The sequence below is a fragment of the Anomalospiza imberbis genome, chromosome 6 (genome assembly GCF_031753505.1).
Source record: "Anomalospiza imberbis isolate Cuckoo-Finch-1a 21T00152 chromosome 6, ASM3175350v1, whole genome shotgun sequence".
NCBI classification, from domain to species: domain Eukaryota; kingdom Metazoa; phylum Chordata; class Aves; order Passeriformes; family Viduidae; genus Anomalospiza; species Anomalospiza imberbis.
Window position 1 is genome coordinate 2,449,081 of NC_089686.1, and position 27,809 is coordinate 2,476,889.

The 27,809-nt window shown below is 55.4% G+C and overlaps 1 protein-coding gene across 4 annotated transcripts; it reads left to right on the plus strand.

Moving 5' to 3' along the window:
* The first annotated feature begins 4,981 nt into the window (after positions 1-4,981).
* FRMD6 (FERM domain containing 6) lies at positions 4,982-24,807 on the plus strand. 4 transcript variants are annotated; one of them, XM_068194909.1, is made up of 16 exons: positions 4,982-5,146; positions 6,899-7,017; positions 13,595-13,780; positions 14,768-14,858; positions 14,998-15,140; positions 15,743-15,819; positions 16,658-16,844; positions 17,770-17,925; positions 18,540-18,605; positions 18,694-18,762; positions 19,452-19,626; positions 20,709-21,044; positions 21,137-21,262; positions 21,964-22,055; positions 22,136-24,469; positions 24,501-24,807. In XM_068194909.1, the coding sequence occupies exons 3-15, from the start codon at positions 13,682-13,684 to the stop codon at positions 22,418-22,420; spliced, it is 1,902 nt and encodes a 633-aa protein (XP_068051010.1). In that variant the 5' UTR covers positions 4,982-5,146; positions 6,899-7,017; positions 13,595-13,681; the 3' UTR covers positions 22,421-24,469; positions 24,501-24,807. The 4 variants fall into 4 exon arrangements, with proteins under 4 accessions (XP_068051010.1, XP_068051013.1, XP_068051012.1 ...); XM_068194912.1 differs by having other exon boundaries at positions 14,998-15,077; XM_068194910.1 differs by having other exon boundaries at positions 5,021-5,150.
* Positions 24,808-27,809: the final 3,002 nt, after the last annotated feature.

Genomic DNA, 27,809 nt, shown 5'->3' on the forward strand with positions numbered 1-27,809 from the left:
GGGAAATCCTAATTTGACTGGCTCAAGCTGTGAGGGTTCCACTGGGTTTGCTTCAGGAAGTGCAGTGGAGGATCTCCAGTTCTCCCAGTGTGAATGTGGTGCTGGTCCATGACCCCTCGTGCCCAATCCATTCCTGATGTTGCTGCACTTTGCACAGAGCAAACCCAGCCCTGCCCCCCTGACCTTCTGGGCCCCTTTTCCCAGCTTTATCCCACATCCACCTGATCCACTCTGGATCAGGTTTGGAGCAAAACCTTCGGCTTCATGACCCCATTCCCGGATTTCTCCATGGCTCCTGCCAGCTTGTAACCAAACCCTGCTGCCATGGAAAATCCATGGACACAGGTGAGCACGGAGCTGGATCACCAGGGTGCCAGGGGGGAGTGTGCCCCCCACACCTCCTCCTTTGGAGCACTGATGGATGCCCTGGCTCTTCCCAGTCTTTCATCATCAAAATTTTTAAATTTTTAATTTTTTTTTTTTTTCATCAGCAGAGAAATTCCCAGTTTTTCGTCCCACCCCACCCCACTGAGGGGGGGATTCTCTGATGTCTTGTAGGTCGGGGCTGTCGGTGACCCCCTGAGGGGAACCTTGCTGGGGTTTCAGCAGCCCTGAGGCGTCTGCCCCTCTGTCAGATGGGATTGGAATCATGGAGTGGTGTTGAAGCCGGAGAACAGACGGGCTAAAAATATTCCCCCGCTCACTCCTGTGATCTTTCCTCCCAGTCTGCCCCTCCCCGCCGCCCTTTCCTGCTTTCCACCACAATTCCATGGGATTGCAGCAGCTCTGGCAGGCTGGGAGCAAACTCTAGGAATAACCCCCAGGCCCAGAGCCACGAAAAAGCCCTTTGGGACCCCACAAAACAGAAAGGATGGGAGGGGGGAAATGGGGTTTTTAAAGAGAGAAATGAGAGTGGATTTGGGAATGGGGCTGTGGGAAGGCCAGACATACTCCATAGAAAATCCGTGCCCACCTCAGCCCGAATTTTTCAATAATTTGCTGATAAAGCCCAGCTTGGTGGCCCGGGCTGGGTGAGGAGCGGGGGGTTCGGTTTGGGGGGCGATCCCACCTTTCCCTCCAACCATCCCGAGGATTCTCCAGGGCTCTAATCGCATCCCTGCTGCTGCTGAGGAGGATGCTGGGCTGGAGGAGCTGTAAATACCGCGGGCTCGATTAGCAGAACGCACCGGATCAGCACTGCCGAGCCGGGGGGGATGCTTCCCTGCCGGATGCACGCTTGGATTTTCTTGATGGTTCCAACACTTGGGGATTCGGGCTGGATTTTCTCGCTTTCCAGCCTCGTTGGGCTTAAATCTCAGGCAGCTCCTTTTTATTTTTGTCCTTGCCAGCTTCCCAGGCAAAGGCTGGGCACGGTAAATACAGAAGGGGGATTTTTGGGGGCCAGTTAAAGGTAGTAGCATCCTCCCTCGGCTAAAATCAGATGGAAACAGCTCCTCTGGGAGCATCCTCTGAATTCCCGGGGAGCCAGGGGTGGTTTGGCATTGCCCAAATTCCAGAATGCTCAAGGAGCCATCCCGCTCTCCACCTGGCTCCTGAGCTGGGGTGTCCCCAGGCCACTCCCAGGGATGCTCCCCCTTTCCCAGCACCATCCAGGGCTGGCTCCTGCACGCTGGGCATCGGTTTTCCCAAAATTCAGCTGGGATGGATGGAGTTGGAGCTGTCCCCAGGTGGGTACCCCCAGGGGCAGCACTGGAGCAAAACCCCTGAGGAGGGGTCCCAGTGTGTGCTCAGGCTTTTAATTATTGATTATTATTATTATTAATTATTATTTATTAATTTTATTATTAGCTAATCAGCTCAGGCTTATTAATTATATTATAGTCAAACTAAATGAAGCAGAGGCTTGGTGACATCTCCGTGAATTGGGTATTTATGGCCAAAAATCAGATGGAATTCTCCTAAAAAGCCCAGGAAAAGCTGGAGAGGGTCCCTCCACCTTGGTTGCTTCTGTGCTGGGGGGGACAGAGACTCGCCCACCTCATCCTGGGTAGCGAGGGAGGAAGAGCTTCCTTGGAAATCCCCGTGAAATGCAGGAATGGGAGCGAGGTCCAGCTCCTCTCCGGAGTTTATAGCAACGCTCCGGCTGTTGTGGCTCCGCGCCGGGGATTCTTTATTTAATTTCTTCCCCTTATGGGCTGAGAAACCTTCCCAGCCCCAGCACAGCCCTCTCACAGTAGCTGGGATTTGTTTTCCTCTCTTGTCCAGGGAGGAATTTCTAAATCCCAGCTGCAGCCAGAGCTGGAATATGCTGAGTTGGAAGGGGCCCATCAGGATCGTTGTGATGCTGTGCCAGGTGTCGGCGAGCAGCGGTGACACCTCTGTCCCCAAATGCACCCCACAAGGCTTGTGGTCAGCGCTGAGGGCCCTGTGCCACTGCTCCAGGGTAAATTTTCCTAGCAGGACATCCCGAAAATCCCTAGAAATGGGTGCTGGGCACTGACAGCGGCAATCCTGGGTTGGCACAACTGAGCCATCAGCCTTTGGGAAGGGAATGGGATGCAGAGAGGGATGAGTTTAGTTGTTATTTTGTTGCTTTTGGAATAATTTTTATGCCGTTAACAAAACCTGAGGGACGCTGTGAGATAAGAGAGCTCCCACGTCTCCCTGTCCGTCCCTGCCAGTAACAATGCCGGCATTGAAATTCTGGGATGGGAGACACTTGGCTGGTGATAATGCAGGATCACAGTGAGCTGCTGCTATTTCCTGTTCTTTCCATATAAACGCATCCAGTGTGGGAGAAATCCGTGTATTTTATGGGAATGGTATTTCCGTCATAACCACACCACCTTTTTCTTTTTTTTAAATTAATTATTATTATTTTGAGGTCTAGTAATGCAAAAAAAAAAAAAACCAAACCCACCCCAAAAGACTTCCATTTTTTTTTCCATTTCCCATCTGTGTTTCCGCTCCTTGGGATTTTTGAGGGAGATTGATTCCAGAATTGTGAGAGAAATGTCACCTTTGGGAGTCTTTGGGCTTTTCCTCTCGCAGAGAGGAGAGGCAGAGTGGACCTTGGCTGAGCTCCATATTTCCAAGCTCTCTCCACGTTGCAGCCTGGCATGGCTTTTCCTGGAGCGTCTCCTCCAGCCCTGGGAGCATCTCCCATTGGAATGAGCCGAGATTTTTTTCCCCCGGCTCTGGAACAGCGTCGCACCCACACCATCCACGTCGGTGTTTATACATCGCCTCGCTGGCATCCGAGAGCTCTTCCTGCTGCTTTATTTAGCCTCTGCGGCAAGGCAGGCGCTGGGTTCCTGGATCCCTGTGCTCCACAGGGCTTGGGATGGGGCTGGGATGTGCTCAGCAGGATCCACTCGTCCTCCTCAGCACCGCAGCAACGGGGACGCGTCCCGCTTGGGCCGCCCCACAGCCCTAAAATGATTTGTGGGTTCAGAAATGAGCCAAAGGGTGGCTTTGCTTGGCTGTCTCCCTGTGTTAACTGCAGGATGGATGTTTCCAGAGGGAGTTTTTTGGGGAAAAAAGGCATTTCTGACTGGAATGACAGGCCCTGCTTGGATAGGATGCTCTCCGTGCCCTTGGCAGTGGCACCAGTGGCTTTGTAAGGTCTCAAGCAGGAGCTGTGGGGTAGAAGCCCTCCCCCAGTTCCACCTGGCATGGACAGGAGGATGAGAGTGAGCCCAAACCCAAGGGATATCCAGCCCCAGCTCTGCAGATAGCCAGGTTGTTTTTTTCCCATGAGGAGAACGGCGCGTTGGATTCCCAGCACTGGTACCGTGCACTCCCATAATGTAATTACCCAGCACGATCTGTTGAGCTGCAAACAGATTTCAGCAAGGAGTGTCAGGGTGTTCACAGCAGAGCTGCTCTTTATTTAGGGCTGGGAACAAGCGGCTCCTCTCTCCCAGAGCCTCAGAGAGACTGCGGGGGCCGAGGCGGCCTCGCAGGTCAGCCCGAGAAACGCCTTTAGACAGTTAAAAGTGAGGAATAAATAACTCCTCCAAAAACAATCTCGCCAGATGGCACTTCTGAAGGAGAAGATGCTTTGCTGCTAATTTATGGTGCTGCTGCTGTTGCTATTCCGGGCCTGGGGTCACCTATGGAGAGGGATCCATGTGTGCATCAGCTCCAAAGGGTGGCCAGGCCTCACGTGAGTGAGCCCCGCTCACCTTCATCCAGCTGCTAGTGGGGGATTTAATGGGAATGGGGTTTAATTCTGCTCCTGCCTCAACCTGAATCCTAAGAACTGGGATTCTATGATGTCCAAGGGCGGGGAATACTGGGATGGGTGTGGGGCTCCCCTAGACAAGAGAGTTGGGATCCCTCCCAGAGGACATGCGAGTCCCTTCCCTGGGAGATCATAGAATCCCAGCGATGTTTGTATTAGAAGAGACCTTAAAAAACATCTTGTTCCAACTCCTGCCATGGGCAGGGACACCTTCCACTGTACCAGCGTGATCCAAGCCCTGTCCAGCCTGGCCTTGGACACTTCCAGGGATCCAGGGGCAGCCACAGCTTCTCTGGGCATCCTGTGCCAGGGCCTCACCATCCTCACAGGGAAGGATTTCTTCCCAATATCCCATCTAACCCTGCCCTCTGGCAGTGGGAAGCCATTCCCCCGTATCCAAAGTCCCTCTCCAGTTCTCTTGGAGCCCCACTGGAAGGGGCTCTAAGGCCAATCCGACCCCCAGCCCTCGGAGCATCCCCAGCCTCCTCCGGCCGCGCTCCCCGCGGTCCCCTCTGAAGGATGCTCAGCTCCGCTGCTGGGCACCTTCGGGCGGCTCCATCCCGCAGGGACGGTGCCCGTGTGCCCTCCCAGGGGATGCGATGCTCAGGCTCTTCCCAGAGCCTTTCGTGGGCGCCGTGGCGGCGGCTGCCCGGCTCCCCACGCCTCCTCCGGGGCCAACACTCGTCTCTCCTGCCCGGGGCCACCCCGCTCCCGACCCTTTCCCCGCTGTCCCGGGCACGGCGCCGGGGCGGGAGGCGGTGCCGGTGCCGCTCGGGGCGGTGCGGGGCGGCCCGGGAAGGGGCGGGGGCGGCGGGATGGGCTGGGCCGGGCTGGGCTCGGCACGGCTCGGCTCGGCACGGCGGGGTTCGGCTCGGCACGGCTCGGCACGGCTCGGCACGGCTGGCACGGCTGGCACGCAGCGCGCTCCCGCAGCCGCAGGTAGGTGCGTGCCCGGCGCCCCGCACCGCGCTCCCGCTCGGCTCAGCCCGGCTCGGCTCAGCCCGGTTCCGCTCCGTTCGGCTCGCTTCGGCTCGCTTTGGCTCAGCCCGGCCCGGCTCGGCTCGCCCCCGCGGGGCCGTGCCGCGGGTGGGCCCGGCGCGGCCGCTTGTTGCGCTCGGGGGCGAGTTGGAGCCGGAGCGGTGCGAGCGGCCCCGGCTGCAGGAATGCGAGTCATTTCCTCCGCCCGCCCGCGGGAGCTGCGGCTCCGCCGGAACCCCCCCACGGCCCCCGACGGCCGCGACACGGCCGCGACACGGCCACGGCCACCCCGGACCCGCTCCGGCGCTGGGCGCGCTCCTGGGGCGCGCTCGCCCACGGGACCCCTCGCCCCTGGGTCGCGCTCGCCCACGGGTCCCCACATCTGCGGGACCCCTGGCCCCTGGGTCTCAGCCACCCGCGGATCTCCTTGCCCCTGGGTCACACTCGCCCACAGGTCTCGCTCACCCGTGGGCCGCCTTGTCCCCTCACCCACGGGTCTCACTCACTCTTGGGACCCTTTTCCATGGGTGGCAATCACCCACAGGTCCCCTCACCCATGGGACCCCTTGCTTTCAGGTCACACTGACCCACAGGTCCTCTCACCTGTGGGTCACCATCACCCATGGGTCCCCTCATTCCTGGTTCACGGTTACCCGTTGGTCCCCTTGTCCCTGGGTTACACTCGCCCACGGGTCACTTCACCCATGACACCCCTTGCTCATGGGTGACACTCACCCCCAGGTCCCCTCGCCCATGGGTCCCCTCATTCCTGGTTCGCAGGTGCCCACGGGTCCCTTTGTCCCTGGGTCACACTTGCCCACGGGTCCCTTTGTCCCTGGGTCACATTTGCCCACGGGTCCCTTTGTCCCTGGGTCACACTTGCCCACGGGTCCCTTTGTCCCTGGGTCACATTTGCCCACGGGTCCCTTTGTCGCTGGGTCACACTTGCCCACGGGTCCCCTCTCGCCCCCGGGTCTCACCCACAGGCCCCCTTGTCCCTGGGCCACACTCACCCAGCTGTCCCCTCACCCCTGGGTCACACATCCCCTGTGGGTCCCCTCACCCGTGGTTCCTCTGTGCCTGTGCCAGCTCTTTTCTGTGGCATGTGGTGACCCACGGGTCCCCTGAGCCGTGGTTCCCACCATCTCTTGGTTCCCACACCTGTGATCCTCTCATCCATGGATCCTCCTGAAGCTGGGTCACAGCCACCTGTGGGACCCCATTGTCCCCGAGCTCCCCTCACCCTCGGATGCCCCCCACCCCGTGGAGGTGTTCGGGGTGCCAGCTGCTCCCTGGTGGTGTCACTGATGGCCCTCTCCACCAGGAATGCATATCCCTGACACGTTCTGGAAGCAGCCAGGATAAATCCATGCAGCTCCTAAGCCGGGCTTTATCTGACCCACTGCCCTCGTGGCAGTGGGGAAATTGGGCTGAGCTTTCCCAGCACCATCCTTGGTGTTCCTGTGTCCTTTGACTCGCCCGTGGGAGTGAGGCACATCCCGACCCTGCCGTGCCCCTGGCCCCCTGCCACCTTTCTGCCATCTCCCATTCCTGAATCCTCCTCTTCCTGCTGGTGGCCAGTGCCTTTCTGGCCATCAGGATGTTTTTCCCTCTAAGCCAAACTGCTTTTCCAGAGATGCTTCCGCGTGGTGCCGATGGAGCTTTGCTGCTCTGCCTAATTCTGGGCTGGTTTGTGTTGGTGTTTTTCCACAGGGCTCGCTCTCCCTCTCCGAATCTTGGATAGAGCTGGGATTAATTCGAGCTCTCTTGCCTGAAAGAGATGTTCCGTTTAAAATTCCCAATCCCGAAGGCATATTGGAGTTTGGTTCTAGGTACTGATTTTTTACTATCGGTTTTTAAAGGGGTTTCTTTCTTTTAAACTGGGTTTATTCAGGCTCTTTAAACCCTGAGTCTGTAAGCAATTATTCCATTACATGAAAGTCAGGACGCTGAGAAAGATTAATTCAGACCAGATGTAAAAATAAATGGGAATTTGAAATTAAGATGATGTCAGTTCCCTCCTGCTAAAAAAAAAACCCGGCAGCCTTTGGACTCCAGATGGAGTATACAAACCATGGCGCTGGTTAAAATATCTGCCTGCTCCTTAATTGAGTTTTATGCTGCTTTTTTTCCTCCCCCTTGACTGAAAAGTGGGCTTAGGATATTTTTCCCAAAAAGCTTTCCCCGACTGCGGCCGGAGCAGGGAAGTTGATGGAGGCTGTGGCGTGGCTGAGGAGCTTTCCCAGCTGTAAAACTGGAGAGCGGCGCTGCTGAGGGAAGACAAATCTCCCTCTGCCTGCCCCAGCATTAAAAAAATCAGGAACTTGGTTTGGCTTTGTTTTGCTGGATTTGGAGCTGGAGGCGAGGACGGGTCCCTGCCACAGAGGGCAGCAGGAGCTCTGGATAGTCCAGGCATGGATTTGAATTTTTTGGCATAAAATGGAGCTGGCTTTTGGGTTCTTGTGTGTCTGCAGAGCACTTTGTATCCCATTTTTCCCCCTCCATGTGCAGCAAGCATTGCACATTCCCCAGAGTGGGAATGGGTTTGGGCACCAATCCCATGTAGAGGAGCCTGTGAGCAGGGTATTGGGAATAGGGCTCCCCAAAAGTGCCTCCTACTGGGAAGAAAGGGTTTGCCCAGGGTCAGAGCATCCTGGGGATGTGTTGTTGTAGAAAATAATGTAAACATTCATCATTGCATATTATTAATATTAATATTTATGTGGCATTATTAATTATTTAATATTACATTGTTAAGTAAATTTAAAATATGACTTTAATTTCTAAATAGGGAGCTCCGTGGTTTGGAGACTCAGGGCTGTGCTTTCTGTGGTGCAGGGATTTGGGATGGTGACTCTGGCCCTTGGGGCTGCTTTGTGGTCCCAGGGATCCCGCAGCCAAATCCCAAGGGATTTATGGCAGCTGCTGCTGGTGTGGGCTGCAGCCTGCCCATGGAGAGGGGAGCAAAGGCAATGCTCCACATCCATGTGCAGCCTTGGCAGTGATGCCTGTCATCCCGGGAGTGGGATTAGAGCTCTGGGAGCTTTGGGCTTGTTGGTGCTGGGGGATGGTTCCTAAAATGCCTGGGAATGCCGTGGGGCAGGCTCTGGAGCTGGATGGGAGAGCTGGGCTGCCCTGAGCACAACCCTCTCCAAGCCAGTCTTGATATTGTTCTAATCCCAAAGACTCAGGCAAAGTTTCCTGGAAGGAAATCTGATGGAAGGGGCTGGTTCTGGAGCAGAGGAAGGAAGAGGAAGAGCAGGCATTGTCCCTCCATTCCCTGGAGCCCTTGCCAGGAGAAATCCATCTCTGTGTCCACCCCTGGTGGAGGCAGGGACACTTTATTTATATTTTAGTGCTCCAAAGTCAGGGAATGAAGAGGCCTGGGGTGGCTCTGCTGTGGGCTGGATGGAAAATCAGCGCTTCCAGGCTGGATTCCGCTCCGTGTGTGACAAGATAGGCAGGGCAGCAGTTTCCTGAGCTGCCATGACTCAGCCCGTGTTTCCCCGTGGAATGTGATGTCCTGTGGGGCTCATCCCTAGCGGGAGGGGACATCATCCCAAATTTTTGGGATGATCCACGTGGCTCGGCCACTCCAGCCCATTGCTGTTGTCCCACTGCAGTAGTCAAGGGGAAGGAGGATGAGGAAAAGGAAGAATGTTGAAGAGGTGGAGACAGGCGAGCTCCTGGAGGAATTTTCCTTGGAGAGGCTTTTGGATACCCCCAGCACTCGGGGGCATCTTCTGGGGCTGGTGGGGGCTGGCCCCCGGCTGCCCAGGCTGAGTTTCCAGCATCCAAATAGCTTTTGTGGTGGATGAAGTAATGGAATATTTATAACCGAGTCCTTTTTCCCAGTGAAGGTCTCTTTCATCTGCCTCTCTTCATTAGGAGGAAACTGTTGAGTTCATGAAGAATTGGAGACGATTTTAATTACGGGGCAACCGCAAGCAGGAATTAATCTGAGTTTTGGGTTCGGAGAAGCTGCATTAAGGGACGGCCCTAAAACTTGTAATAACAGCTCTGTGCATACCTGTGCCTGTGATGTGGGGTGAGACCCACTCCAGACTCTTCAAAACAAGAAATTCCTGCCCCGTGAATTCATCTTCCCATCTCGCCCCGCGCTCTGGGCAGCCTCTGGCTGCGGGATGGCCCCTGCCTACGTGTGGGTCCTGGGCTGGATCCCTTCCCTCGCCCCTGGGGTGCTTCAGGAGGGCTGGAACAAAAGCCTGGAGGTGGGTTAGAATCAGGGAATCGTGGAGTTATTTAGGTTGGAAAGGACCTCTAGGATTGTAATCAACCATTCCCCCACCACTAACCCATGTCCCCAGGTGCCACAGCCACACGGCTGTTAAATTCCTCCAGGGATGGCAATGCCTGATAGGGCTGCATTTTTTTGAAAAGCAGATATTTTGGCAAGGAGAGATGGATTTGGTTGATGGAGAAATGGACAGGATCTGCCTGGAGTCTCTGGATCGTGGCTGGGTTGAACAGGGGGCACTGGGATGTCTGGTGGGTACCACAGAGGGACAAACTTGACCCAAACCCACGAGGATGGAGACTCATCCGCTTCTCTTAAATCCATTTAAATCCACGGAGAGGGAAAAACGCTGCCCATCCACCCAGCCTCGCTTCACATGCAAGGAATCTGGAAGAAAACCCCACCTCAGCCAGCAAGTTCAAACGATGTTCAATCCCCACCCTGGAATTACATCCAAATTTCTATTTCTGACAAGAGCCTGCTCCAGCACCTCCATCTGAACCAATCCCAGGCTCTGCCTGCCCTCGGATGTGTTTGCAGGACCCTGGGATGAGCAAATCCCTCGCCGAGTCAGCAGCGCCAGCCCTGGCTGCTTTTCCCAGGTTTTTTGCGGGATGTTTTCTTTGCAGCCGAGCTTTGTGATGGGATTTATCCCATGGCATCAGCGCCAGGGAGGGAGACAATATTCCAGCAGCCTGGGCCTGGAAAACATGGTGGATCGCGGAATTTTCTCGGTTCTGGAGTCATGAGCAATTTGTAATGCCTTCCTGTGGAATTTTAATGCTCTTTTCCCCATGGCAGGGAAAGCATGGCTGGAAAACCTGGATCTCCACGCTCTGCTGATCCATGCCCAAGTCCTCATTCCCAGTGTTTTTTCCAGCTGACTTTGGATGGAAAACCCTTTGGAAGACTGCCCGGGGTGGAGGTTCCTGCTTGGAGTGTGGGGTGATCTGTGTCACTCCCTCTGCTGCGGGGCAATCCAGGGGGGCTCTCCCTCCAATCCAGGATCTTTCCAGCTTGGACCTGGGAAGGTTGGGTTAGACCTTTAAAGGTCCTTTCCAACACAAACCATTCCATGCTTCCATGTTTGTGCCTCCTATCAACACTTCCTCCGGAGCAGCAGTGACTTGGCGAGGGCAGCGGCGCGGGGTCTCAGGGAATCAAAGCCGACATTGTGGGAATGAGCAGCAGATGCTTGGAAAGAATTTGCCGGCGTCTGGCCGGGGCTGCTGCAGGCACAGCACCCTGGAGGGGGCTTTGTGTGTCCCCTCGCTGAATCCCTGCAGCTCCCAAGGCTGCCAGAGCCCCCGGGAAGCACCTGGAACTGAGGGAATCTCCACAGGGACCGTCCGTCCCTGTGTGGTGGGCTGGTGGAATGTTCCCGTTCAGCAGCAGGAGCTGGGATGTTTTCTGTGCAAACACCAAAATATACGGTTTGGGGTTGGGTGTTTTTTTCCTCTCCGATGTCTGTGCTCTGCTGACGCCAGCTCGTGTGGTTTAATCCCTGGTGCTCTGGGATCAATCCAGGCTGCAGGAGGAGGAGGAAATGCAGTGACTGGTGTGGGGATGAACAGCCCCAGAATGCCCGAGAGGGACAGGGCAAGAGGGAATGGTTTAAAACTGGCAGAGGGCAACATTAGTTGGGATATTGGGAAGGAATCCTTGGCTGTGAGGGAGGAGAGGCCCTGGCACCGGCTGCCCAGAGGAGCTGAGGCTGCCCCATCCTTGGAAGTTTTCCATGTTGGACAAGATTTGGAGCACCCTGGGATAGTGGAAGCTGTTCCTGCCCGTGTGGGGGAGAGAATCCCAATGATGGATTCTCCAGTAGCTCAGCAGCGGGTGCTGCCCGTGGCTGGAATCTCGAGCCGGCTGCAGCCCACGGAGCTGCCACAGGAAGAAGCTCTCGGGACTTCTGAGACTTGAGGGACTTGAGGAGCCCTGTGGGTGGGAGCAGGACACGGAGGGTGCTGCAGGAGCCCCGGGACACGGCTGCTTTGCCGGGAGCACGGCCCCTCCCCGCGCAAGTCACATCACGCCGGTGCCTGGGAGCTGCCAGCACCCAGCTGGGCTGGGCCGTGCCGAATTCCTTCAGCCCCGTTCCGTGCGCACCGGGATCTTTAATGGGCCCTGAAACCAGCCCGGCTGCAGCACTGCTGGCTCCCATCGGGATCGGCCACGGCCTCAGAGCATGGAGCAGCCATGGAGAGGTGCCAGGCACGGCCACGGCGCAGAGCTGTGCTGCAGGGATGCACTGCACGGATGCCATGGTGCTCCAACTCAATGCATGGATGCCGCAATGCATGGGTGCGATGTGTAGGTGCCATGCATGGATACCATGAGGTTTTCCAGCACAATTTATGGATGCCACAATGCAGTGCTGCGATGCACAGGTGCACTGCATGGATGCCACAGTGCTCCGACTCAATGCATGGATGCCACAATCCATGGGTGCAATGTGTAGGTGCACTGCATGGTTGCTCATCTGTGCTGCACGGATGCAGTACATAGGTGCCATGATGTTCCAGCTCAATGCATGGATGCCACAATGCATGGGTGCAACATGCAGGTGCAATGCATGGCCACAGATTCACTGCATGGATGCCATGAGGTACCGGCTTAATGCATGGATGCCACAATGCAGTTTTGCAATGCACAGACGCAATGCATTGGTGCCATGATGGTCCAGCTCGATGCATGGATGCCACAATGCATGGGTGCGATGTGTAGGTGCAATGCATGGCCAGGCTGCACATCCGTGCTGCACGGAAACAATGCATGGATGCCATGAGGTGCCAACACAATTTGTGGATGCCACAATGCAGTGCTGCAATGCGCAGATGCCACCATGCAGTGCTGCAATGCACAGATGCACTGCATGGATGCCATGAGGTTCCAACTCAATGAGTGGATGCCACAGTGCATGAGTGCAATGTGTAGGTGCAATGCATGGCCAGGCTGCATGTCTGTGCTGCACAGATTCAATGCATAGGTGCCATGATGTTCCAGCTCAATGCATGGATGCCACAATGCATGGATGCAGTGGAGGACCATGATGCACACAGATGCAACGCAGAGAATCCGTGATGTACCACCATGATGCCTGGATGCAATGTGCAGGTGTAATGCATGGCCAGGATGCAGGCATGCAATGCATGGGTGCAGTACATGGCCACAATGCACCATCCCAAGGCACGAATGCAATGCATGGATACAATGCACATTTGAAATCCAGAATCCACAGTGCACGGACACAACCTCTGGGGTGCAGCCCCAGAGTGCCCTGGCCATGGGAAAGCATCGCCTCCGGATTTCCCAACTTCTGCAAAACCCCAGGAACCACCAACAAAAGGTCACCTCGGGCCACTCTTCCCTGTGCTGCTGCACGAATTCCAGGCTTTCGGAAGCCAAAGGCGCTTCCTTTTAGACCAAAGCAAATATTTGGTGACAAGGGAGACACTCTGCTGTCTGGGTGCCAGCGTAAATCTGGGCTAGGAAAAGGCTGAACTGGGTCAGAGTTTGAAGTCCATCCTCATGGTGTCACATGAGAATTCGTGTCCTTGTGGATGGTGGGGTAAAAAGTGCTTTGGGAATAATATTCACCCTCGGAAATGAGAATTTCCTGGGGTAAGTGTTAGGATGGATTTGTTGGCTCTGAATGGCAATTCCAGTCTGCAAATCCCTGTTAGTGCTTGGATTGTTTTATTTCACCCCAGTAAAGAGTCAGAACTATGGGGAAGGCTGTTGGAAGGGATCTGGGGATCCTCTTAGATCCCCACAGCATTTCCTTATCTTTGCATGGCTGGCAGGGAAACCTCCCGCTTCCAGCACCGCTCCTTGCTGGCCCAACCGGGTTATTCCCAGAGGATAAACTTCTATTTATTTTAATTATGCCAGAAAAGCCTTTCCTGAGGTTTTCCTGAACCCGAGCCGGGAGAATCAAACTGCTGGCTCAGGTTTTTGGGGCTGGGCCAAAAACCATGGGGTTGGCTGTGGTGGGGTGGCTGTGGTGGGGTGTGCTCAGGGTTTTTGGGGGACACCCTGACCATGAGCCCACACCGCGTGGGGACAGGCTGGTGGGTGGGAAGGATGGGGGATGCAGCTGAGGAGCAGAGGGTGCCATGCCCAGGGCTCATCCCCCTTTTTCCCTGCAGGGATGGCACCCGCGGAGCCCGAGGCCACCCCGGCCCGCCGGTGAGGTGCCCCCCACCACCCACCCCGAGCCCCCTGCCCAGAGCACGATGAACAAGCTGCCTTTCCACAACAACAGAGTCATGCAGGACCGGCGCAGCGTGTGCATCTTCCTCCCCAACGACGACTCCCTCAACATCATCATCAACGTAAGGAACCGCCCCCCTCCCGAGCCTGACATTTCCATCACCCCCCCGGCGTTGTGTTTGCACGCCCTGGGTTTGCTCCTGGGTTTCATTTGGAGCCTGCCTGGCCTCGCCCTGCCGTGGAGATGCACATGAGTTATTCCCCTGGAGGTTGCAGTGGTGTTTTACGCTCTCCTGCGTCTCCTTGATCGATGTGATGCTGGCAGCAGCGGGGTTTGGGGAGGGTGACCTGCTGCTTGGCATCCCACAGCGTGGCACGAGCCCCATTCTTCAGCCCTCACTCCACTAATCCCTTCTGGATGGCTCTTCAGCCTCCTCTAGCCCAGGGAATAAACAGGAGGGGCTTTGGCTCTGACTGGGATGGAGCACTGAATGGGAAATTCCCCCACTTTTTGTTATTTGTTTTTTTTTTAATTCACCCCCACCCAGTGTTGCTTTTGAGTCATGAAAATGTTGAAATTCCTTTCAGGACTTAAAGGGAGCTTATAAAAAAGATGGAGAGAAGTTTGGAAAGAGGTGGATAATGATAGGATAAGGGGAATGCTCTTAAACTTAAAGAGGAAAGATTTAGATTAGATAATAGGAATAAATCCTTGCCTAGGAGGGTGGGGAGGCCCTGGCACAGGTTTCCCAGAGAAGCTATGGCTGCCCCATCCCTGGAAATGTCCAAAGCCAAGTTGGATGGGCTTGGAGCCACCTGGGATGGTGGAAGGTGTCCATGGGGTGGAATGAGACTGGGAATGTTCTGATTTCTGCCCCCAAAACATCTCCCCAGTGCTGGGTTCCTCCACCACCCACTGCTCTTGAGCTGCCCCATTGTCCTCTGAGCATCCCACCCCTGGCAGAGCTCTGGTCCAGGCTTTTGGGGACTCCCCATGGAAAGCTGAGCCCCACAGCCCATCCTGTCACCCCCCATCCTGCTCGGGGTCCTGCTGAGAGGTTTGGTGGGCCCAGATGCATCCAGGGCTCCTTTAAGGGTTTTTTTGACAGGTGAAGATTTTGTGCCAAGAGTTACTGGTGCAGGTGTGTGACCTCCTGAGGCTGAAGGATTGTCACCTCTTTGGGCTCAGCGTCATCCAGAGTAAGTCAGGGGCTTAAGTGTGAAAATGGACACTTTTGGTGATGAGGAGGTCACAGTTCCCCACTCCCCCCTCACTAATGGGTCATGGTGGGAGGCAGGGGACACGTGGGGATGCTGATGTCACCTCTGTCCCTCCCAGACAATGAGCACGTGTACATGGACCTGGCCCAGAAACTCTACAAGTACTGCCCCAAGGAGTGGAAGAAGGAGGCCAGCAAGGTCAGCGGTGAGGTCTTGCATGGAGAGCTGACGGCAGTAAGGCCACCTCTGTCCCCGTCGCAGGTCACTTCCAGGACCCGGGAATGCTGCCGAGGGGTGGGGGGGCATCTAGTGAGTGTGGGGCTGGGGGGTGGATGTGCAAAATCACAGCCCTGGGGTTGTCACTCTAAGTGCCACCGTGTGCCCCAGCTGGGGGTACGTCCTCCACGCTCCATCCCTGGAGCTCTGGGGGTTTTTTTCTCTGATTTTTCTTTTTCTCCCTTATCCTTCAGCAGAATTTTTGAGGTCCCTTCTTCCAAATTATAAAATCAATTTGGGTTTTTTCTCCCCCAAAGCACCTTTTCATTCTTTCAGTGCTGAGGGGGTGGTGTCCAGGATCGAGTGCTGCTGGGTGATGGTCTGGGAGAGGGAGAGCAGCAGTGAAGGTGTTGCAGAACTCCTGGGCTTGTCACACCCAGCCTTTTAAAATGCAAATCCACCTTCATTTCCAGCACTTTATGTGGAAAAAATGGGTGCCAAACTCTTAAGTGAGGAACAAAAATGCCATCAGTTCCGTGTCGGGCAAGGGGTGCCTGTGACAGACATGACCCCAGAGAGATGAGGTGAGGGGCTGGGGCGTGATGCTGGGATCCCCACGGGATTCCTGAAAACCTCCTCCATTCCAGGGGATCGACCAGTTTGGCCCCCCCATGATCATCCACTTCCGAGTGCAGTACTACGTGGAGAACGGGCGGCTCATCAGGTAGGGCATGCCCACCTCCACGGGCACCTCCCGGGGTGGCTGTGTGACCCTGAGCACATCCCAAAAGCTGGGGCTGTTCATGGGAGGGTGCCGAGTGGTTTCTCACAGGGGCAGGTGGGGACATTGCCCCCAGGCAAAGCCTTTTGTGCGGTGGGTTGTGGCAGGCACATTCTTCTCTCTCTCTCTCGGGATTTTTTCGTAGAGGAGCACAGAGGGAAGAAAGGGAAAACGGTTTCTATTTCTACTCCTTGTTTTTTTCCCATGTGGAATGTGTTTAGAGAATTGTTTACCTGGGGTGATTGCTTAATTAATTCCAGTGAAGATTGTTTGAGCCCGATAACCAATCAAATCCACCTGTGTCTAGAGTCTGGCGAGAGGGTCATGAGTTCTTAGTTAGATATAATAGTTTAAAAACTAAGTATATAGTTTTAGTATCTCCTTTAAATAGTATATTAATGTATTACAGTGTAGTTATAATAAAGAAATCATCCAGCCTTCTGAACTGGAGTCACACATCAGCATTTCTTCCCACCAGGTTCACCTGCATTTACAGTCGTGGGGACCATGTGTTTAGGGGTTTAGCACAGCCTGATTTGAACTTAGCCACGGCTGGGTGGGAGCTGCAGCTCCTGCTTTGGGGATAAAATGACTCCCAGGGCTTTGGGGACACAGTGGCCCTTGCACAGACTTTTTGAGGAGGTTATTCCACCTGGCTGGTGAAGTGGCTTGCAGAATTTTAACAAACAGGGAAGAGGGAGCAAAACCCTTTGGTGGGCCCTCCCTGAGGGGGTGTCCCCTGGCTGCTCACTCCTGCCCGTGTCCCCTGTCCCCTCCGCAGTGACAGGACAGCTCGGTACTACTACTACTGGCACCTGAGGAAGCAGGTGCTGCACTCCCAGTGTGTGCTGAGGGAAGAAGCCTATTTCCTGCTCACGGCCTTCGCCCTCCAGGCCGACCTGGGAGACTTCAAGAGGAACAAGCACTACGGGAAGTACTTCGAGCCCGAGGCCTATTTCCCTGCCTGGGTAAGCCACCCTGGTGTGCTCCCTGCTCTGGGCTGCCCGGGGCCTCCTGGCTGCATCCCGGCTTTAATCCTGCTTGTAGATCGCCTGGCGCAGCTGCGGGGGTGGGAACAGCTGCGGGTTGGGGTTGCTGTGCGGCTCGTGCGGAATTCCCTGTGAGCTGCAGGGATGCTCCTGGGGGATGCTCTGCGGGCATTGCCCCGCCAGCATCATTTGGGAACTGGTGGCACAGAGTCCCACAGCGGTTTGGGTTGGAAGGATCTTAAAGCTCATCCAGTCCCACCCCTGCCATGGGCAGGGACACCTTCCACTGTCCCAGGGTGCTCCAAACCCTGTCCAACCTGGCCTGCAACACTTCCAGGGATCCAGGGGCAGCCACAGCTTCTCTGGCCAGAGCCTCACCACCCTCACAGGAAACAATTCCTTCCCAATCTTCCATCCCTCCCTGCCCTTTGTCAGTGGGAAGCCATTCCCTGTGTCCTGTCCCTCCATCCCTTGTCCCAAGTTCCTCTCCAGCTCTCTTGGAGCCCCTTCAGGTGCTCAAAGCTCTCCATGGTACCTTTTCTTCTGCCCCCCAACCTCTTTTCTTGGTTTTGTCCCAAAATCTGCCCGCTTTTCCTTTTTTCACACACGTCACTGAGGAGTGGTGGCCCTGGGCCCGCGTCCCCAGCCACGCAGGGACTCCGTGTGTGACTCTCCCTGCCCCAGCACAGGTGTCACCGTGGAATGGCCCCATGGAGCACACTTCCCAGCAGGAAATCCTGACAAGAAGTCACTGCCTGCTGTAATGATTTTATTTTTGCTTGGAGGCCTCTAGAACAAAGCTCCAATTTGCCCTTTTCCCTTGAAACTAGCCCTCCCTGCAGCCAGCACCCAGCCCTGAGCGAGCACGGGGAGGCTGGACAAGCTTCTCTCCCCCTCCAAACAGGTGCTGGCCAAGAGGGGCAAGGATTACATCCTGAAGCACGTCCCCAACATGCACAAGGACCAGTTTGCCCTGACAGCCTCAGAAGCCCATCTCAAGTACATCAAGGAGGCCGTCAGGCTGGACGACGTGGCCGTGCACTACTACAGGCTGTACAAGGTGAGCCCTGGCCCTGTGGCTGTTGGGATCTGAATTTTGGGAATGCCCTGCCTGAGAAATATATGCTGGGTTTTTCTCCTGAGTTTTTTGTTGGTTTTTTTTTTTCTCCTGGGAACAAAGCAGTTTTTTTTGCTGGGAAAGCGTGGGGTGTTTTGATTGAATCCCAGAATGGTTTGGGTTGGAAGGGACCTTAAAGCTCATCCAGTTCCACCCCGTGCCATGGGCAGGGACACCTTCCACTATCCCAGGGTGCTCCAACCTGGCCTTGGGCACTTCAGGGATCCAGGAGCAGCCACAGCTTCTCTGGACAACCTATGCCAGGGCCTCACCATCCTTACAGGCCTTGCTGACATCAAAGATGTGCTAAAATCAACAACAGTGATAATTTCTTCTTCATAGCTCATCTAAATCTCATCTCTTTTAGTTAAAAAAGCATTCTCCCTTATCCTGTCACCCTCTGCCTGTGTCCAAAGTCACTTTCCACTTTTAATTTGGCACATTAATCATAGAATGGTGACTGGGGTGATTGTGGGAGGATCCCTGGGCTGAGGTGGGGTGGATTTAACCGCTTCATGCTGCAAATTGTGTATTTAAAAGCGTTTTTTCCCCCTTAGGACAAAAGGGAAGTGGAGGCCTCCCTGACTCTGGGGCTGACAACACGGGGCATCCAGATTTTCCAGGTAGGTGACTGAGTGAAGGTGATGGCTCAGCTCGGCTCCATGCCCCTACCAGAATCCTCAGCCACGGCTCCTTCTCCTCTTTTTGCAGAACCTGGATGAGGAAAAGCAGCTGCTCTATGACTTCCCGTGGACAAACGTGGGGAAACTGGTGTTTGTGGTGAGTGCCACCATCTCCACCTGGAGCACTGCTTCCAGCTCTGGGGTCCTCAGCACAGGAAGGACATGGAGCTCTTGGAGCAGGTCCACAGAAGGCCACGGAGATGCTCCATGGGCTGGAGCACCATTTCCTATGGAGCCAGGCTGGGAGAGCTGGGGGTGCTCACCTGGAGAGGAGAAGGCTCCAGGGAGAGCTCAGAGCCCCTTGCAGGGCCTAAAGGGGCTCCAGGAGAGCTGGAGAGGGACTGGGGGCAAGGGATGGAGGGACAGGACCCAGGGAATGGCTCCCACTGCCAGAGGGCAGGGATGGATGGGAGATTGGGAAGGAATTGTTTCCTGTGAGGGTGGTGAGGCCCTGGCACAGGATCCGCAGAGCAGTTGTGGCTGCCCCTGGATCCCTGGAAGCATCCCAGGCCAGGCTGGACGGGGCTTGGAGCAACCTGGCACAGTAGAAGGTGGAACCGTGTTGAACTAGGTGGCCTTTAAGGTCTCTTTCACCCCAAACCCCACTGTGATTCCACAATCCCCAGGCAGGGCGTCTCTTGGGCTTGGATGTGGGCGTGGGAAGCTTTAGCAGCGACCCGCAGCAGGTGATGACACCCCGTGGGGTTACCGAGGAGCTGCAGCAGGACTGTGTGAGACCCGGAGCATTCTCCTCTTCGGGGCTGATGCCTCCCTTGTCCCACGCAGGGCAAGAAGTTCGAGATCCTGCCGGACGGGCTGCCCTCGGCCCGGAAGCTCATCTACTACACGGGCTGCCCGCTGCGCTCGCGGCACCTCCTGCAGCTGCTGAGCAGCAGCCACCGGCTCTACATGAACCTGCAGCCCGTGCTGCGCCAGGTCCGCAGGCTGGAGGAGAACGAGGGTAGGTGCTCCAGGCCCCAGTCCCGCCAGGACAGGCTCCCACGGGGTGTTCACACCTGTAAGAGCAGCTGGTTCTTCTGCTTAGGGGTGGGCACCAGCCCTGCTGCCGTCCCCGGTGTCCCGGTTCTGCCTGCTGCTTCAGCACGGCTTTCCTGGTGTCCCTCATCCTTGTGAAAGCATAGGTCTTCTTCCTCTTCTTTCCTCTCCTCCTCTTCTCTTTCTCTTCCTCATCTTCCTCTTTCCCTTCTTCCTCCTTTTCTTATTTGTTCTTCTTGTCCTACTCTTCTTCATCCTCCTCATCTGCCTCAACATCTTCCTCTTTCTCATCCTTTTAATCTTTTTCTTCCTTGTCCTCTTCTATTTTTTTTAATCTTTATCCTCCTCTTCTTATGTTTTCCTCCTCCTCATCATCCTCCTCATCTTTTTCTTCCATGTCCTCCTCATCTTCATCCTACTCTTCTCTTGTTTTCTTTCTCCTCTTCCTTCTCTTCCTGTTTCTCTTCCTCCTCTTCCTTCTTTCTCTTCCTTTCCCTCCTCCTCCTCTTCTTGCTCCTTTCTCATCTTTCCCCTTCTCATCTTCCTTTCTCTTCCGCATTCTTCTCTTTCCTCTCCTCTTCTTCCTCGTCATCGTCTTCCACCTTGTTTCATTGTCTTGCTCTTCCTCATCATCATCTTCTTCCACCTTGTTTCATGTTCTTCCTTCTCATCCTCATCTTCTTCCATCTCATCCTCATTTTCTTCCATCTCATCCGCATCTTCTTCCATCTCATCCTCATCTTCCTCCTCATTTATTTTCTTCTTTTCCTGCTCCTCCTTATTTTCTGTCTTCTTCTTTCTCTTCTCCCTCCACATCTCTTCCTCCTCCCCTTCTCCCTCCTCCTCCTCTGTTGGAGGAACAGCCCATCACAGGAGGTTTGGAGCTCCTGCCCCACCTTCCTTAATGCCACTGGGACAGAGCTGTCTCCAGCTGTGCCAGGGCTCGGGTGACAATTCCTCTGTGTGCCAGGGTGTCCGTGCCCCTCCAGGGGGTCCAGTTTGCCCCGGGGTTCGTGGGAATCACTCTGATTCCATGCCCTCCTGCAGAGAAGAAGCAGTACCGGGAATCCTACATCAGCGACACGCTGGACCTGGACATGGAGCAGCTGGAGAAGCGCTCGCGTGCCAGCGGCAGCAGCGCCGGCAGCATCCGGCACAAGCGGCTGTCCCGGCACTCCACCGCCTCCCACAGCAGCTCCCACACCTCCGGCATCGAGGCCGACCCCAAACCCCGGGAGATGGGGCCCGAGGACGGGTTCTCCGGCGCCAGCGCCCACCGCAAGCTGAAGACCTGCAGCTCCATGACCAGCCACGGCAGCTCCCACACCTCCGGCGTGGAGAGCGGCGGGAAGGACCGGCTGGAGGAGGATTCCCAGGATGACGGTGAGGCGCCACGTTGGGTTGCCCAGTCGCTGGGCTTGGAGGGCGCTCTGAAGGCGCGCGGCTGACTTGTCCTGTCTGCTGGTGTCCGGCAGAAATCGAGATGCTGGTGGATGACCCCCGGGAACTGGAGCAGGCTGGGGAGATGGAGGTGAGCCCCGACATGTGCGTCTACATCACCGAGGACATGCTGCTGTCCCGCAAGTTCAACGGGCACTCGGGTAAGGTGGTGGCCGCTGCTCTTCCCAATCCCCCGGTGCAAGTCATGCCTTTGGGAGCTGGGATGAGATGGTCTTTAAGATCTCTTACAAGTCTGGTCGTTCTGTGGTTTTTTGGTGTTTAGCAGAGCAGAGTTAGCCCAAGGTGTCTGTTTGGGATGCTGGGAAAAACTGTTCACCCAATGGGTTGAAGGAGAGATGGGGTAAAGAAAAGAGGAACCTCCCTCAAGTTGTGCCAGGGGAGGTTTGGATTGGATATTAGGGAAAATTTCTTCACAGAAAGGTTTGTCCAGCCCTGGCACAGCTGCCCAGGGAAAGGGTGGAGTCCCCATCCCTGTGGGGATTTAAAAGCCATGTGGATGTGGCACTGGGGAAATGGGACAGTGGTGGCCTTGGCAGTGCTGGTGAACAGTTGGACTCCGTGATCTTCTCTGAAGCAGTGCTTGCACCCAGAAAGTCACTTGCAGCTCTGAGCTGGGAGCTACTGGGAGGTCTTTGGGGATGCCAGGCTCCCTGGGAACAGCTTTGAATTTGCCTTTTGGGGCAAATTTGGGATGTTTTGTAGGCAACACCGTTTGCAAGTGGAGCTGTTGGGCTGAAGGCACCGCATTGCGCTGAGGGAACCTTCTCCCCGTGGACAGCAGGAGCGGATCCCAAGAGAGCTGAGCCACCCCAAAATAACCTTTGCACCCTCCTTTGTGCAGGACTCATCGTGAAGGAGATCAGCTCCTCCACCTCCAGCTCCTCGGAGACGGTGGTGAAGCTGCGGGGGCAGAGCACCGACTCCTTACCCCAGGTACGTGAGACCGGGGCTTTGGGATTCCCCAACCCCCGGGGCTCCCTGGCAGATCCTGAGCCTCCTCTTGGCTTTTCCAGACAACGTGCAGGAAACCCAAGACGTCGACGGACCGGCACAGCCTGAGCCTGGATGACATCCGGCTCTACCAGAAGGACTTCTTGCAGTTGGCCAACCTGTGCCAGGACACGGCGCAGAGCTTCACCTTCGGCTGCGCCCACGGCCTGGACGAGGACGGGCTCTACTGCAACGGCTGCCTGGCCCAGCAGTGCATCAACATCCAGGACACCTTCCCGGTGAAAAGAACCAGCAAATATTTCTCCTTGGATCTGACCCACGACGAAGTCCCCGAGTTCGTGGTCTGAGCGTGGGGAGGCTCCGACGCCGCCTTCCCCCAGCCCTGCCCTGCTCCCTGCAGACCGTGGGAACCGTGGTGCTGGATGAGGGGCAGGATGGGGATCCCCGGGCACGGAGCGGATTCCCGAGGAGTTTGTGCCAAACACAAGTTGTCTTATTCCGACTGGCAGGAGCGCAGCTCAGCTGGAGCCGGCAGAAGCCCACCTGTGTTTTCTCGTGGCCTCTCTCCCCCTCCTTGCCCCCAGGTGACTCTGGGGTGGCTGGAAAGTGCCAGACTGTCTGTTCAAGCCAAGCCAAAGAAATGTAAATAACCCTAAAGGCCAGTATGGGAAGGGAGAATTAAGCAATAACCAGCCAGGGATCTCCGGGCATGGTGATGTTCCATGGAGGAAGGCATGGCCAGCAGCTCCTGGGGCAGAGCATGATCCCAGTTTTTCCAAAAACACGTGCTGGAGGTCAGGCCACAGCAGTCCCAGCCAGGTGGATGATGGCTGGAAGCTCTCAGAGCCATTTGTAACTTGTTTTTATATTTTTTTTCTTTTTTTTTTTTTTTTTGAGAGCAAAGCCCCAAAACCAAAAAAAAAAAAATAAAAAAGAACCCACCCTCCCCAAAAAACGAAAGCAAAGCAGGATGGGAAAAAAAAAGTCCCCTATAAGGATAATGCAATAATGCATCCCAAACACTGAATATCTAGAGAATACATATATAAATATATCGAGGTATGTATGTTTATATATGTCTGGATTTACAGACCCATTTGCATTTTACTCCTGCTCTGAAACACCTTTTATACAAAGGATCTGCCTCTCGTCTTTCACGAACTCTATCACAATCCTATTTTTTTCCTAAGCACTAAGGTGAGAAAACAGACTTTCCTCTCCAGGAGAATGTGCATCCTTGCCTTGTCCGTGTGGCTCTTCCCGCTGCATCTCCGTTCTCTTTTCCCAAGGCTTTTCATGCATCTTTAGGTGTCTTACAGCTGGAATAATTCTGCCAGAGGATGATGGTGACGTGCTAGGAAAATCCAAGGGTGGTTTCTGAGTGTGTCCCAGGGAAGCCAGACAGCCCAGGTGGAATATTTGCAGATTGCAGAGTTAATTATCACAGCACAATGCCTTTGTAGTGGATGTTTTTAATTAGAGTTTAGCCATTGACAGCCAAAGTTTTGCCATATTTTGATACACCACCGTGGTTTTTTGTTTGTTTTTTTTTTTTAAACTGGAAGCTTTTCTTAAAAAAAAAAAACAAACCAAAAAAATTATAATTATTTTATAAATAAGCACAATCTTATTTTTATAAGAAATGTTGGGGGAGGGAGCTGAGAAATGGGAGCTGGTACCAAAAGAAATGGAGGGTAGCTATAGGCACAGTGCAAAAAAAAAAAAAAAAAAATCTCTTGGGATGTTGGGATATGGGAGAGCTGCTGAGGGACTGTGGCACTGGCACCGTGTCCCCACCCCAGAGCTTGATCTGGCCCTGCCTAAGGGGTTTTAAGGGAAAATAATGTCAATATCCCATATTGGCAGGGCAGGATGGTGGTCCCTAAAGCATCCTTATCTCCCTAAATCCACACAGGGCAGCTGGAGGGATGCTGCTGGGGCTCAGGGCTGTGTGCCCCTCTCTGGTTTGGGGACACCCCACCAAATACCCCAAAAACCTCTCTTTGGGTGCTGGGATAACGTCTGTGAGTCCAGCCCCCATCCACAGCTGGGTTTGCAGTGTGTGCACCAGCAGCATGAGTTTCCATGCTGGCACAGGCAGGAAAATCCCCCAAATTCATCCCCAGCCTCTTTTTCCCCCCTCTGCCAGCCTCTGGATGCTCTCCATGGGACCCTGACCCTGCAGAAACACGGAGCTGGAGGGAAAAAATGGGAGAAAATGTGTAAAGAAATGCTCAACGCTGCTGAGAAATGAATGGGGAGGGGGCAGCCCCATCCCATTATCCTGCATCCAAAGCTGGGGTGGAGCAATTGGAGTTGGGCTGGGATGGAGCTTGTCCCTACAAACAGCAGCAGTGCCAGGGAGCAGGGGCACACAGAGGTGCCATTTATTCCCAGTTTTCCCACAGGTGGCCGGGGCGGTTCCAGCAGGGGCCGGGGGTGGCCGTGCCCTCCTGCCCTTGGGGCTGTTCCCCCTGCAATAAGGAGCTGTCTGTCTGCACAAAATAATCCTTTCTGTGAAAGGATCTTCCCATCAGGGCGATGGGAGAGCCCAGTGACTGTGTTGCAAAAGGAGCAAAGGAAGAAAAAAAAAAAAGGAAAAAAAAAAAAGAGAAAACTCAAGGAAAATCAAGTGAAAATCCCCGGAGCTAAATTCTTTTGTACCAATGAAGTTTGTTGTGTGCCTTTTGCAGTACGGCTGGATGTGACAATAAAGTGACATTTGTTTGCATCACTTTGACTCTTGGAGATGTAAAATGCTCACAGGCTTAAGGGGGAGATGGAGCAGGGCTGAATTTAAGGATAACGCTGCGTTTATTGTGTTCTCTGCTCCCGTGATCCCAGCCCAGGTTAAGGCGACTCCTGCCTCAGGCAGGGCAGTGGATGGGCAGAGCCTTGCAATCCTGATTTTTGGTGATTTTTGTGGAAGTGCCAGCCAGTTCCAACGCTCTGGAGTTGGGAAGAGGCGCAGGGGGAGCTCCTGGAATAAACGGGAGTACGGAGTGTCCGCAGTAAGGATCCTGGTGGGATGCTCAGGGGACTCCCCAACCTTCAGGAGCTGTGGGGATGAAGGAGAACCCCTCATTGTGGAGCTGGGGGGACAGAGCCTGTCCCAGTCCCCCAGAACCCCAATCCTGCTCCCCACCCCGGGCAGGGGACGGGCAGCACTCTGTGATGAGTGAGCCCATCCTCTGCTTCCCTTTCATCCCTCCTCCTCCTCCTCTGCTCCTTGGGGGTAGCGGGATGGGGATTTGGGAGCAGCTCCCAGGTGACTTTTCCCCAAGGGAGGAAGCTCCACAGCGTTGGTTCAGGATCCTGAGTTGATGGTTTTGGGTGGGTACACGTGGATTCTCCTGTGTCTGATGGAATGTTTGTGCTGCCTTTGTCCTCCACAGCACCCAGGAACACCCTCCCATCTCCCATTTGTGCTAATTAAACTCAGAACATAAATGGCCAGTTCTTTTCCATGTGATTTTGGGCCAGGTTTGCTGATCCTTCCTCCAGCCAAGGAAAACTGTGGAAGGTACCAACACCCACAACCTTTCCATGTCCCCATTTCCAGTTTCTGGAGCGTCTCTTGATCTTCAGTGGATTTATCCTCCCACTGGGAGAGGGTGTGGCGTGCCAGGGCAAGGGGGAATAGCTTCCCACTGCCAGAGGGCAGGGATGGATGGGATATTGGGAAGGAATTCCTGGCTGGGAGGGTGGGGAGGCCCTGGCACAGGGTGCCCAGAGCAGCTGTGGCTGCTCCTGGATCCCTGGCAGTGTCCAAGGCCAGGTCGGAGACACCTGGGATGGTGGAAGGTGTCCCTGCCCATGGCAGGGGGTGGCATGGAATGGGATTTAAGGTCCCTTCCAGCCCAAACCATTCTGGGAGTCCATGAAGATTGATGATGGTGATGATGATGAAGAGCCTGTTTTCCATGGGGAAGCAGCATCAGTAAAGCTTCCAGAGTGGTTTCTCCCAGCACACAGCACTGCCCTGTGGCCCTGGATGCAACCATGTCCCATTTTGAGGCTGGGGCCCTGGGTCCTGCCTGCCTTTGCCAGGATCCTCCAAACCCTGGGATGTCCCTCCTCCAAACCCTGGGATGTCCCTCCTCCAAACCCTGGGATGGAGATGTGGGGCTGTGCCCCTCTGGAGGGCCCTCGCTGCCCCCCTCCCCTGGCACCTTCAGCACCCACAGTGCCAGGAGCATCCAGTGCCTTTTCCACAGGCTCCAGAAATAATTGTATGTTCCCAGCAAATTCCCTTTGTCCTCTAAAAATATCCCTTGGCCCTGGCTGACCATCGGCAGGTCCGGGGCCCTAATTGCTGATTTCTGCTAAAATCCGACATTTTCGGGGCAGGAGGGAGGAGCACGAGGGAATGAGCCACTTCTGGGAGGGGGACTGCATTGTCTGCTGCTAAGTATAGCCTCCAGATTTCATGCCTGGCCTATAAAACCCCGGAATTTTCCTCAAACCAGATGGGGAAGGGTTTGTTGCACCGGCCAGCCCCGTCTGGCGGGGGTGAGGAGGGGAGGGAGCTCTCCCCTCCCCGTGGGCTGCGCTTAGAAAAGGCTAAATGGGAATGAATTTAATAAATCCCCCTCCCTTTGATGCCTTGACCTCCATTCCTGCTTCATCTCAGCACGGGGGAGGTCCCCAGGGGAGGGAAAGGTCCTCGAGTTCCCATCCCGGCCCACGCTGGCCTTTTCCCTGGGATGCTCCCTGCTGCTGCCAGCCCTCCTGCAGCTCTGTGCTGCCATTCCATGGATTTAAACGCTGACAGAAAACCTGCCCTGGGGCCATCTCTTCTCCACTTCCAAATTTTGCAGCTCCATCACTATTCCGGGCTGGCTGGAGCAGTCGGAGATTTGGGATTTGTAGGGTGGCCACGGGCAAATGCCGGTTTTTTGGAGCAAAAAAGGGAAATGTTGCAGTGGTATCCTTAATTTACTAATTAATTCCCCCCCCCCCTCCCTGTTTTCTCCTGCTGTTCAGCAGGGATGGCTGTGCCCGAGTGGGTGCCTGGCACTGCATCCTCTTTTTTTTTTTCTTTTTTTTTTTTTTTAATCAACCCTCCCAAAACAAGCGCGGCTGGATGTGCCCATCAGCATCGCCCCAGTGAGGCACCAGTGACCAGCTGGTGACAACTGCAGAAAATCCCCCGCGTGCCGGTGGCTTTTTAGGGAATTTCTGGCACCCTGAAATGATCACTGGAGGCGACGCTTTTAATTCATGCAGCCCCGCGGGTCCCCTGTGCTGTGTGGGGTCACCGTGGAGGGGTGCCGGGGGGCTCCAGGTGGGTGCCAGGGCTGCAGGGACAGCTCTGGCTGGATTTTGGGGATGTCGGGGCGATGTGCCAGGGCTGAGCTCCCGCGCCCCTTGAGCAGGGCAGCGGAGGAAATCAGTCATCGAAGGAAATCAGTCAGCGGGGGTTGCTGTGGAAACGGCAGGGGAAGCCCGGGCGGTGGCAGCCGGCGCGGCTCTGCGGAGCCCGGCCCGGGGAGGGGTGGCACAGTGTCCCCGTGTCCCCAGAGCGGCCCCGGGGGGCTCCCGCAGTGTCCCCGTGTCCCCAGAGCGGCCCCGGGGGGCTCCCGCAGTGTCCCCGTGTCCCCAGAGCGGCCCCGGGGGGCTCCCGCAGTGTCCCCGTGTCCCCAGAGCGGCCCCGGGGGGCTCCCGCAGTGTCCCCGTGTCCCCAGAGCGGCCCCGGGGGGCTCCCGCAGTGTCCCCGTGTCCCCAGAGCGGCCC

What these genes read in the sequence shown, in the direction of transcription:
- FRMD6 (XM_068194909.1), top strand. Translation starts at nt 13,682, where the DNA reads ATGAACAAGCTGCCTTTCCACAACAACAGAGTCATGCAGGACCGGCGC. An exon ending in GAGAACGGGCGGCTCATCAG is followed by an intron (nt 15,820 to 16,657) that starts GTAGGGCATGCC and finishes TCCCCTCCGCAG; the next exon opens with TGACAGGACAGCTCGGTACT. An exon ending in GGAGGATTCCCAGGATGACG is followed by an intron (nt 21,045 to 21,136) that starts GTGAGGCGCCAC and finishes GGTGTCCGGCAG; the next exon opens with AAATCGAGATGCTGGTGGAT.